The sequence below is a fragment of the Kogia breviceps genome, chromosome 17 (assembly GCF_026419965.1).
Source record: "Kogia breviceps isolate mKogBre1 chromosome 17, mKogBre1 haplotype 1, whole genome shotgun sequence".
Taxonomy (NCBI): domain Eukaryota; kingdom Metazoa; phylum Chordata; class Mammalia; order Artiodactyla; family Physeteridae; genus Kogia; species Kogia breviceps.
The window spans coordinates 2,834,808-2,846,116 of record NC_081326.1 but is presented as its reverse complement, the minus strand read 5'-3'; the positions used below and the strand labels follow the sequence as shown (position 1 = coordinate 2,846,116).

The window sequence follows — 11,309 nt, the reverse complement described above, 5'->3', positions numbered from 1 at the left end:
GAGTTGGAAAGAATCTTCTGTAGGTCCCTCACTCCATTTGTCAAAGCAGAGGACCTGCGCTTCCCTGGTGGTGCAGTGGTTCAGAATCGAATCTGTCTGCCAATGCAGGGGACATGGGTTCGAGCCCTGGTCCGGGAAGATCCCACATGCCGCGGAGCAACTAAGCCCATGCACCACAACTGTTGAGCCCACGTGCTGCAACTACTGAAGCCCATGCACCTAGAGCCAGTGCTCCGCAACAAGAGAAGCCACCAAAATGAGAAGCCCGTGCACCGCAACAAAGAGTAGCCCCCGCTAGCCACAAGTCTGTGTGCGGCAACGAAGGCCCAACATAGCCAAAAATAAATAAATAAATAAAATAAAAATAAATAAATAAATAAATATGCACCCAACATAGAAGCACCTCAATACATAAGGCAAATGCTAACAGCTCTAAAAAAGGAAACTGAAAGTAACACATTAATAGTGGGGGACTTTAACACCTCACTTACACCAATGGACAGATCATCCAGACAGAAAATTAATAAGGAAACGCAAGCTTTAAATGACACAACAGACCAGATAGATTTAACATATTTATAGGACATTCCATCTGAAAACAGATTACACATTCTTCTCAAGTGCACATGGACCAACACTCTCCAGGACAGATCACATCTTGGGTCACAAATCAAGCCTCAGTAAATTTAAGAAAACTGAAATCATATCAAGCATCTTTTCTGACCACAACACTATGAGATTAGAAATTAATTACAGGGAAAAAAAAACGTAAAAAACACAAACACAGGGAGGCTAAATAATATGTTACTAAATAACCAACACATCACTGAAGAAATCAAAGAGGAAATCAAAAAATACCTAGAGACAAATGACAATTAAAACACGATGATCCAAAACCTATGGGATGCAGCAAAAGCAGTTCTAAGAGGGAAGTGCATAGCAATACAATCCTACCTCAAGAAACAACAAACATCTCAAACAAACAATCTAACGTTACACCTAAAGGAACTAGAGAAAGAAGAACAAACAAAACCCAAAGTTAGTAGAAGGAAAGAAATCATAAAAATCAGAACAGAAATAAATGAAATAGAAACAAAGAAAACAATAGCAAAGATCAATAAAACTAAAAGCTGGTTCTTTGAGAAGATAAACAAAATTGATAAACCTTTAGCCAGACTCATCAAGAAAAAGAGGGAGAGGACTCAAATCAATAAAATTAGAAATGAAAAAGGAGAAGTTACAACAGACACCACAGAAATATGAAGAGAGATTACTACAAGAAACTCTATGCCAATAAAATGGACAACCTGGAAGAAATGGACAAATTCTTGGAAAGGTACAACCTTGAAAGATTGAACCAGGAAGAAATAGAAAATATGAAAAGACCAATCAGAAGTAATGAAATTGAAACTGTGATTAAAAATCTTCCAACAAACAAAAGTACAGGACCAGACGGGTGAATTCTACCAAACATTTAGAGAAGAGGTAATAACCATCCTTCTCAAACTCTTCCAAAAAGTTGCAGAGGAAGGAACACTCCCAAACTCATTCTAAGAGGCCACCATCACCCTGATACCAAAACCAGACAAAGATACTACAAAAAAAGAAAATTACAGACTCATATCACTGATGACTACAGATGCAGAAATCCTCAACAAAATACTAGCAAACAGAATCCAACAGCACATTAAAAGGACCGTACACCATGATCAAGTGGGGTTTATCCCAGGAATGCAAGGATTCATCAATATATGCAAATCAGTGTGATACACCATATATGCAAATCAATGTGATACACCATATTAACAAACTGAAGGATAAAAACCATATGATCATCTCAAAATGTCCTTTCTCAGCAGGTCCTGATTAAAATAATAAAGTTTAGCATGCCTTTCTTTTCATCGACAAGATACTGACCACAGACTGTGTGAAAATCTTAAGGCGAAAAGGAAATAACATTTATGGAACAGCTACCATACGAGGTGGACCACACAAGATGCTTAATTCACGAACACTCAGAGGCACTTCTGTGTCAGACGCAGTGGTAAGTGCTTCACAAATACTGACGTCTTTCAATCCCCATCATCACTGGATGCGTTAGGATCTGTCATTATCCCCCTTTTTTCAGATGGCGAAACCGAGACTCGGAGAGGTTAAATAACGGTCACACAGCTAGTACCGGCCTCCGAGCCCAGGGAAACTCTCCTGGCAAGTCTGCAAATTGGCCTCCGTGCCTGGAGTCTCTCCCTGGTAACCCAGTGAGCCCCCAGCCACAGAAGGAGAGGGCGCTGCAGTTAAAGGATACGCCCCAGGTCATCCGGCTGCCACTGGAGCCTGGAGCAGCACTTAAGTTTACAAGTGCAAGACCACGCCACGCCTGGCACACTGTCTGCAGCAAAGCCTCCCAGACGCAGCCACCAGAATCTGCACTAACTGAAGTCAGGGAGCATGCTCTGTTCTCTGACGCACGCGGAGCTGGGTCCCGCTGCTGCTGTCTGTCGGGCGTTTTCTCCGCCCTTGCAGAGCCGCTCCACGTTCCAAAGAGTAAAGTAACATTCAAAAAGGAAAATAAACCGAGGAAATCCAGTTACTACTTCCAGGCGTGAAAAGACCTTTCCCAATGCGTATCAACTCAAGCTTCTCTGGTCTTGGGCCCACACGGGCCATGTACACTGAAAACAGGCTGAAGCCACACAACAGGAAAGGACTGGAACCCAGACGGAGAGCGTCTGGCTTTTCTACTTAGATCTCCGGGTGATGTGAACTCTTCATCCTTGGAAATGACCAGCGGCACCCGGCACTGTTACATAATTCAGCTCGAGTCTCCCTGCTACGCTGCGATGCTAGGACCGGCTTCATAAAGCAGAATGGACGGATTTCGTGGAACGTGCCTGTTTTGGCCAAGACAGACCCGCACGATCATACCATTAAGCCCAGGATACAGCTGTTTGTGACTAAGCCCCTGCGCCCTGAGGGTGACACGTCACCAGGCAGCTGTTTCCTGTTTTCACTCTTCCCTTTATCATCCTATCCGGACTTCCTTTCACCTGCAGGCCCCCCAAGACGGCCAGCTTCAGCGAGTCTGGCGTCTGTCAGCTCCTCTTCCACCCTCACTGCTGCCCAGGGCAGCTGAGTCATTTACGTGGTGCGGGGACCCTCGTAAGGGCCTCACGAGCACACCCTGGGACTGGAAGGCGAGGAGACCCCATCATCCATCTTCACGCGACTACCTGCCCCCTCGCTTCCCGTGAACAACTGTCTGTCGAGGCGACCCCGGCCCCTCCAACACAACTGCAAAGTGAACCACCAAACGGAACCTCTAGCAGCACGTCCGGGGGGGGGGTGGGCAGTAACCCACCCAGAGCGAGGCCGGCACTCTGCACAGAAGACGAGTGGTCTCTCAGGCTCGTCTCCTGCTTCAGGCCGGACACAGGACAGGATGTGTTTAAATGTAAGGAAGTTCATTGCTGTGCAAATAGGTTGAGGTCAAAGAAGTTTTCCTCAGCCCGAGGCAACACCTCAATCGTCATGGTATTTGAGCTTGTAATATACAAAGATTATGGGTCACCGCACTTTACAGTTGGGAAAAGTGAAGGGACTTGCCTAATGGATCCTATAGCAATGGCTTAAGAATAGGGCGCAGTTCCCCCTAACGGAAAGTGCCTTTGAAACAATATTAGATGTAACAAGAAGAAGTAAGGTCATTGCCTTTATTTGCAGTCTATGCCTTTTTAAAAAAAAATTTATTTTATTTATTTATTTATTTTTGGCTGCGCTGGGTCTTCATTGCTGCGCGCGGGCTTTTCTCTAGTTGCGGCGAGTGGGGGCTACTCTTCGTTGCAGTGCGCAGGCTTCTCACTGCGGTGGCTTCTCCCGTTGTGGAGCACGGGCTCTGTAGTTGTGGCACATGGGCTCAGCAGTTGTGGCGCACGGGCTTAGTTGTTCCGCGGCATGTGGGATCTTCCCGGACCAGGGCTCGAACCCGTGTCCCCTGCATTGGCAGGTGGATTCTTAACCACTGTGCCACCAGGGAAGCCCCCTGCAGTCTATATGCCTTTTTGATTCAAAAAAAGAAAAGAGACTCCAAACAAACTGTACAGTGGTAGTAGGTCAGGGACGGGCAACAGGAAGAGAACATGGACCTTTACTTTTTAGACTTCAGTGTTACATAACTTCAAAACAAGCATGGACTACTTTTATAATGATAGAAAGTTTTTTGGGAGTTTTCCCCGTGATTTTAAAAACTGAAAATGTATTCTATTCCTGACTCTCAGTCACTGTAATCGTCAATAAAAACACGTTTGCTCTGTACCTTGGAATTTTTCTTTGCTACCACCTCTCTTCTTCTATATACAATATTCAAATAAAACCCTTTAGATACCTAGCCTAGGAAGTGTAAGGTGGCTTCACGGCCAAAGTGGTGAGAAAAAGAGGCACAGAAAAAAGTAGACGGTTTCTGGCGCTTTAGCATCACTCTCCCTCAAACACCTGTCACTTGTGTCTCTGAAAAATAAAAACACGTTTTTAAATTGTTGCCCATCCTCTGAAATTCACAGGTGACTATCCAAGAAGATGGGGCTAGTAGTGATTCTTATAAGTTCTGGGTACTAAGAAATGGTTTAATAACGAGCCAAACTAAATAATCCTGGATAAAAACTGAAATACACTCTTGGTACTTAAATTACTTTCTAAACCGAATCTTAGCTCAGCAATATTTGAGGTAGATAAGGTAACAAAATAATGCACTGTTTAGGTTTCTAATTTTTTTATTTTCATAAAATAAACAAGCAGGAATCATTTTATTTCTACTGTTGAAGAATCATCATGAATTATTCAAGATTTAATAGCATCAGGATAAATTAAGCTTCCACGTGGCTTAGATACAACAGACCTTTGCAAAGCTAACTGAGCTTACTGACTGCTGAACCTTTTAAATTAACTGAGTTTAACTTTCACATGACCAATTGTTTTTATGGCTTATATATTCATTGACCATTTTTTCAAAAGCATTTAAAATGACTGAAAAGCAAAGGTTTCCAAAGTCTATGAAATAAGTAAAATCATATCAACTATAACATTTACCTTCTTCAAGGAAAAAGTGTTACTGGCTTGATCACTTCTGTCTGCTCGGAGTTGAAAAAATGAATTCCCTTGGAATTTTGGTCTCAATTTTGCTAGCAAATATTGAACTACTTAGAAGCTACTCACCAGTCTTAAACCTTCACCTCACACCCCACATCTTAATCATCCCAAGCTGAAGGCTTGCTGACTTGACGCTGGGCAGCAGCGCTTCCTCGCGGCTACCGAGTCAGAGGCTCACCAGCTCATTAGCAGCCCTCTGACCTTTGACCAAGCAGCTGACAAAGCAATCCCATCCCACTTGCGCCTTCACTCTGATTTGCAACAATGAGACAAGACCTGGATGGAAAGATGATGGAAAACTCTACTGGAAATGGACTAAGAGTTACACTCTTCCTTGGGCAGAGAACCCGGGAGCTCGGCACGGAGACAGAAGCACACAGACCCACCAGATCCTCTATGCAGTCCTTGCTTACTGTATTTTTATTTTCATTTAGATAAAAAAAGAGAGAGATGGTTACACAGAAAACACCAACATCTGCAGAATTACAAATTAAGCAAATGCAATGGGAAACGCACGTGTTTCAGTCCCATTCTGGTACTCGTTTACCATCTGCTCTCTTGGAAGGAACTCAGGAGCTGTAGTACTTGAGGAGATTCTCATCCGTAGGTTTGAGGATTTTCTTATCTGCCATATTCACTACCCACCCGGGAGCAAGACCAAAGAAAATCTGCCTTGGATCTTTTCGACTACTGAGCATTTTGAAGAGTTCGTCTTTAGTGATATCAGGTAAAATATAACCATACTTCTTGGCGAGCTCCAGTCTCGCTTCAGGAAACTCAGCAGGATCCGCCAAGTAACCGCGATTCCTTGCATCCGTGTAATAGGTTACCAGTGCCTCAGGGGGGAGCATTCGCTTGGGAATGGGTTGTCCACGGAGAAAGAATGGAATAGGTTTGCACAGAATTTCTAAAAAAAATGTTTAAATAGAAAGAGATGCAAGTACTGGCGACACATAATGATTTCCTCTTAAGAGTGGTATTCTTTTAATCATTGATTTTTAAATATTTCCAAGAGGAAAACTTAATTCCCAAAACTTTTTTTTAAAAAATTAAACAGGTTTGTCTCAAGTAAGCAAATGGAAACACTTGACTTTAAAAAGTCTGCATCTTGAAAGTCAAAGTTACTCCTGGATCACCAACAGCGAGTGAATTTTGAAACGTGGGAAATAGCATATTTAAGCCCCAGGTTTTAGAAAAGAAAACCTTTTTATGACAGACACACTGGCTGAGGTGTCTGAGAAGGCGGAGCGCCAACAGCCACACCAGTAGTAGAAACCCCTCAAACAGGAAGCCAAGGGGGCCGCAGAGCAAGTCAAGCCCTTGTGTGGCAGTCAGCACGAGACCCCGAGGCAACAAGCTTACCCAGGCTTCGAGGGTCATAGAAGGCCGTCGTGACGACACCACCGTTCTTCTCGACCGCAGCGATGGCCAGCTCTGAAGCCAGCTGTACTTCAATATTAACTTTTGCCTTAAAGCTGTCAGCACCCTGTCACCCGTCAAAACAAGGTCTGTGAGGAGACGGCTTGGCTACAAGTGAATTAATTACATGAGCTTCCCTTCTACACCGTGTTTTCGCCTCTAAAGGGCCTGCAACGTCACAGCTATTCCTACATACCTCTGCTTTGAGGTCCTATCAAACACCAAATTCTTCCACGTTTTTTAGGCCAACATGTTTTACCAATTTTCATTCCCTATGAGCAGGGATGATTAGAATTCCATTTTGTGCATTTGGCGTCACCAACATAAATACACATTCCCATTACTTCATTAACAGCAGACTGTTTAATCCTCAAAACAACTCTAAACCAACAGAATCACTGATACACCAATGTCAGACAGCAACACTGAACCACAGAGAGGTTAAGCAACTTGCCCAAGATCACAAAGCCAGGGAGTCTAGTCCCAGCGCCTTCGTTCCTAACCACATTATGCCGCGTGACACAAATAAAAACTTACCTTCCTGACCCATAAGTGAGCAAGAGGCCAAGAGGTGGTTAAAGAGGAGGGAAAGTGGGCTCGAGCCAGCAAAAGAACAAAGCATCTGAGCTTGGGAGGGGCCAGGCCCCTCTAGGGAAAGGGGCAGAGACAACAACAAAAATAAAAATAGTACTCAACATTTTTAAGTCCTGTCTGGGCACTTTCATTAGGATGTGCTATATTTTACTCTAATTTCAAAACAGATTCTGACAAAATAAAAAGATGGTGGCACTACCATTCTTTTTGCAGTAATAAAATTTTTTTTGCTATTTTGGTGCGGCCGAAACAAGCTGGCTCCCAATTTCAAAATATTCCATCAATTCTGAGATACATTTTCTCACGTTTTTCCCATCTATGATACTGGTAGGCATTTTTCCAGTCAATGGCACTTTTGACTCAATGAAACAAAGTCTTGTCATATTATTTGAGATTTCTAATTACTATTCCACAGATTGCTTAACCATTTCCCTATCCTTGGGCATTGGGGTTAGTTCCAGCATTTTCAGTGTTGTAAGAAGAATATTTAGCATTTCATTATATCAATTAGGTTTCTTTTGTTTTTCCTTAGGACTTCTGTTCCCAAATTGGTAATGTTGTGCTGAAAGAGCAAAAGTGTCTTATTATCCACTATTTACTACAAATCTGAAATCCAGAAAAGGGCAAGCAGTTTACAGAGCTATAAATAATGTATAACTGTACTTATTCGACCAATGTCCTGGTGTAGATTTCAAAATGATTTTTGCTGGTTTAATCGACACATGCCTGAAAGCTGTTAGGATGTACATGAATGTCTGGTGAGGTCATGGGTTTTTCCATATGTTAATCTACAATTGTGTTCCCTTATACGCCTCAAGTAGAATACTGAGGCTTAATGGTGTATTTGGTATTCTCTCTTCAAATCATTTTATTTGGAAAACTTTTATCCACAAGTGTACTTTTTCAAAGGAATCTAAAAGGTTTTCCCATAAACTATGCTTCCCTCTAGTGGACACTAAGTTACTTACACAGCAATATCGGATTACTGACATACAAGAAACAGGTAGTTGATCAACAATCTACAAGTTTATTTGCTTATGAAACTGCCGGCCAACTTCTACAAATAGAAAACTGCTTCCCTACAATTAGAACTGGATTTGATTCATTTCTGTCTTCCATAAATAATGAGTGAGTATCACAAGCCAATATTTCCAATGTTGAAAATACAGCAATGAATCAGAGTACATGCTCTCAAAGAACTGACATCACAATGAGGAAAACAATGAAAAATAAATGCATTACTTGGTAATAAGTGTCAGGTATTCATACACTCAAAGAAAAATCCTTTGGGCCGAATAAGGCAGACGACCGGGTACGGAGGTATGAATGTTCCTTTAGAAAGAATGTCAAAAACATCTTCCTACTAGGATGACATGTGAACAGAGAACCAAAGAGAGTGAGGGAGAAATACGAATGGGTACACAGGAGAAGAGCATCCCAGGACCAGGGAACAGAGCCGCCCCTGCCTCCTGCCACCAAGAGAATACAGCTTTCTAAAACCACAACAAGTATAACACGATCGCCACTACATAATGTTTACGACAACTCAAAAGGGATAAAAATAAAGAAGGCAGAGTGTCGATTATATGGAAATCAGAAATAGCCATCTATGTAACTCCAAAAAAATCTAATTCAGACTTACCTCCTCCACCAGCTGGACACCATAATCCCTCTTAGATGGCTGGATGGTCACGCCTCTCCCACTCACAAGCTGGGTTAAATCAATAGGTTGTGTAGGATCAACTCGACCCAAATCAATAAGATACTGCAACCTGTTGAGACTCAAAGGCTGATACTGGCGTCTGAAGCTACACAAGAAAGTAACAGTGGTTGGAAAACTCAGTCAGACTTACCTTCCAGCAAGATCTCCAGATCAACTCAGAGCTTTGTCCTGGATTTTCCTCCATCAATTTACATGGTGTAACAAAATAAACCCCCTGAATATGGCATAAACATGTAAGATTCCTTGACTTGGGGGCAATGAAACAAAACCAGTAAGTACTTACTTTGTTTCACCAACAATTATTTGCCTAGGCATCTATTTCACTCATTTACACAAATGTGGAAAATTTAACCCACTATGTAAATTATACATTAATGGAACTCAAAGTAATGTTGATTACCATTTATTGGATAACGACAATGAGTCAGATTTTATATATGTAATCGCCCTAAACCTCGCGAACAGGCACCATTATCTCCATTTTGCAAGTCGTAGTGCAATGTCTGGCTTTTTCCCCAATTCAGGTTAAACTTCATTACCAAAAATGGTTCAGAGAAACAGCAGTGAAAGTTTGCCTCAAAGTGGATTTAAATTTCTACCAACCTATTTGTAGGTAATTCTCAGTGAGAATTAGGTACTTTTACACTAAGAAGCAAAGCAAACTTACCTATGTCCTTCATTAAACCCGTATTTTGGGATTCGAAGGTAAAATGGAGTCTGGCCTCCTTCAAAGCCCAGCCGCGGCCGGGTTCCTCTCTGTCGTTCTCCCTTGTGTCCTCTGCCACATTTCCTACCTCTTCTCTGACCTCTTGGTCGTCTTTCCTGCAAGGGAAGAAGAATGTTTTATGATCTACAGATGCACTTTTTAAAATTGCATTTCACCTTTGCAATGTATCTTTTGGTTAGGCCCTTCATTCATCCAACCAAGCAGGACTAGCCAAGCCCACTACGTGCCAGGCACCATCCTAGCTCCTCTGAAGTCCAAACACTCCACATGAGCAACTCTGCCTCTGAAGATTTAGCTAATTCTTGGAACCACACTCCAAGTTGTGTTTCAAAGGGAAAGTTCCAAGAATGAAATGAAAAAAAGGAGACTGTGACAGGTTGGACCTGAAAAAAATTGTAGAATTAAACATCCACAACAAGCAAAGTTTTCATGATATGCAAGCGCATTTATTTTGGAATTAATTGTCAGTATGCCATTGTTACCCATATATAGTGTTTTATTTAAATACCAACTTGTAAGGAAAATATTTTTCTTATTTTACATCCTGTCACTTCAGGAAAGCAACGAATTGATTTTTAAAGTGACAGTATGTCCATGACAGCTTTTCTAGCTATATTCAATGATTTGCAGAAGAGACATCAAATGTAATAAACCTTTCCCATGAAGATAAGGTATGATGGAAAAGCACTCCATGTTAAATCCAATTTTAAATGAGACAATCATTTGTACTTCCTGCGACCTCACTCTCCCGCCCTAATTAACGTAATTAAGCCTCTAAACCTGAACCTTACCGAGAACTGGGACGACGTGGGCAGGTTTTCCCGCGTCACCTAAGCAGAAGGGCTCAGGGGCCCCTGGTTCCCCCAGCGCCTCTGGACCCGCGACCCCGAGGGCCCCCGCGCCGCCCCCAGCCTTACCGGTTTCCTGGAGCCCGGGTTCGGCCTCAGGTTAGCCAGGCTCACACGGGGCAGGGCCCGCAGCAAGTCCAGGGCCTGGGGCCCTCCGCCCCGCACCGGGCCGGCCATTACCCGCACACCCGCCAAGCCGCAAGGACGCCGGGCCGCCAGAGCCACGTAATTTCCGGCGCTGCTTTACGGCCGAGGCCCCGCCCCTGTCGTGCTGCCGGCCTGCCGCGCCGCGCCGCCAGCCGCGGGGCATGCCGGGAGCCGGGTGCAGTCGCGGCGGCGGCAGGTGTGCGAGGGTGTGGTTTTCGCGGTGCGCTGGTTTTACGTTTAGTTCGTTGGGGATGGGATCCTATTTTGAGAGGTCGTGCCTTGACCTTGGTTTGGAATGTGCTGCGTTCTCTTCCGCCGCACAAAGCACGCGTTGAAAACGGTGTGCGTTAGAAGGATTGGAGTCACTGCCCTGATGTGTCTCCCAGTCTGGTCCTTAGAGGCGCAGGGTCTTCTCCGAGCTCCACGTGGGGCCCAGAATAAGATACCCTGGGCGCTGAAGTACTGGCTTGGAGCTGAGCCAATTATACGCCCTGTCCTCTGAAAAGAACTGCACAATGGAGAGTTGTGGGTTAATTGCTATTTGGGGCAAGATGTGGGCTATAGCCTGAGAGATAGCCCCTCAGCTCCGAGGAACTACTCCGGAGAAGGTCAGTATGTATGTGATTTACGTGAAGGGAGGTACGTGTCATCAAGCACACATGTTGGCAGAGGCTTGCTGCTGGTCACAAGGCGCACATGTCACCGTTAA

General features: G+C 43.7%; 1 protein-coding gene across 1 annotated transcript; it reads right to left on the bottom strand.

The window, feature by feature from the left end:
- Positions 1 to 5,532: 5,532 nt before the first annotated feature.
- On the bottom strand, positions 5,533 to 10,716 carry MRPL15 (mitochondrial ribosomal protein L15). The gene is made up of 5 exons (XM_059043546.2): positions 10,523 to 10,716; positions 9,546 to 9,700; positions 8,798 to 8,963; positions 6,505 to 6,628; positions 5,533 to 6,049 (listed from the first exon to the last, which is right to left on the bottom strand). Exons 1-5 carry the CDS (start codon positions 10,628 to 10,630, stop codon positions 5,712 to 5,714), a joined length of 891 nt encoding a protein of 296 aa, XP_058899529.1. The 5' UTR covers positions 10,631 to 10,716; the 3' UTR covers positions 5,533 to 5,711.
- Between the last annotated feature and the right edge of the window lie 593 nt (positions 10,717 to 11,309).

What these genes read in the sequence shown, in the direction of transcription:
- MRPL15 (XM_059043546.2), bottom strand. Translation starts at nt 10,630, where the DNA reads ATGGCCGGCCCGGTGCGGGGCGGAGGGCCCCAGGCCCTGGACTTGCTG. An exon ending in ACCCGGGCTCCAGGAAACCG is followed by an intron (nt 9,701 to 10,522) that starts GTAAGGCTGGGG and finishes CTTCCCTTGCAG; the next exon opens with GAAAGACGACCAAGAGGTCA. An exon ending in CTATGACCCTCGAAGCCTGG is followed by an intron (nt 6,050 to 6,504) that starts GTAAGCTTGTTG and finishes CATTTTTTTTAG; the next exon opens with AAATTCTGTGCAAACCTATT.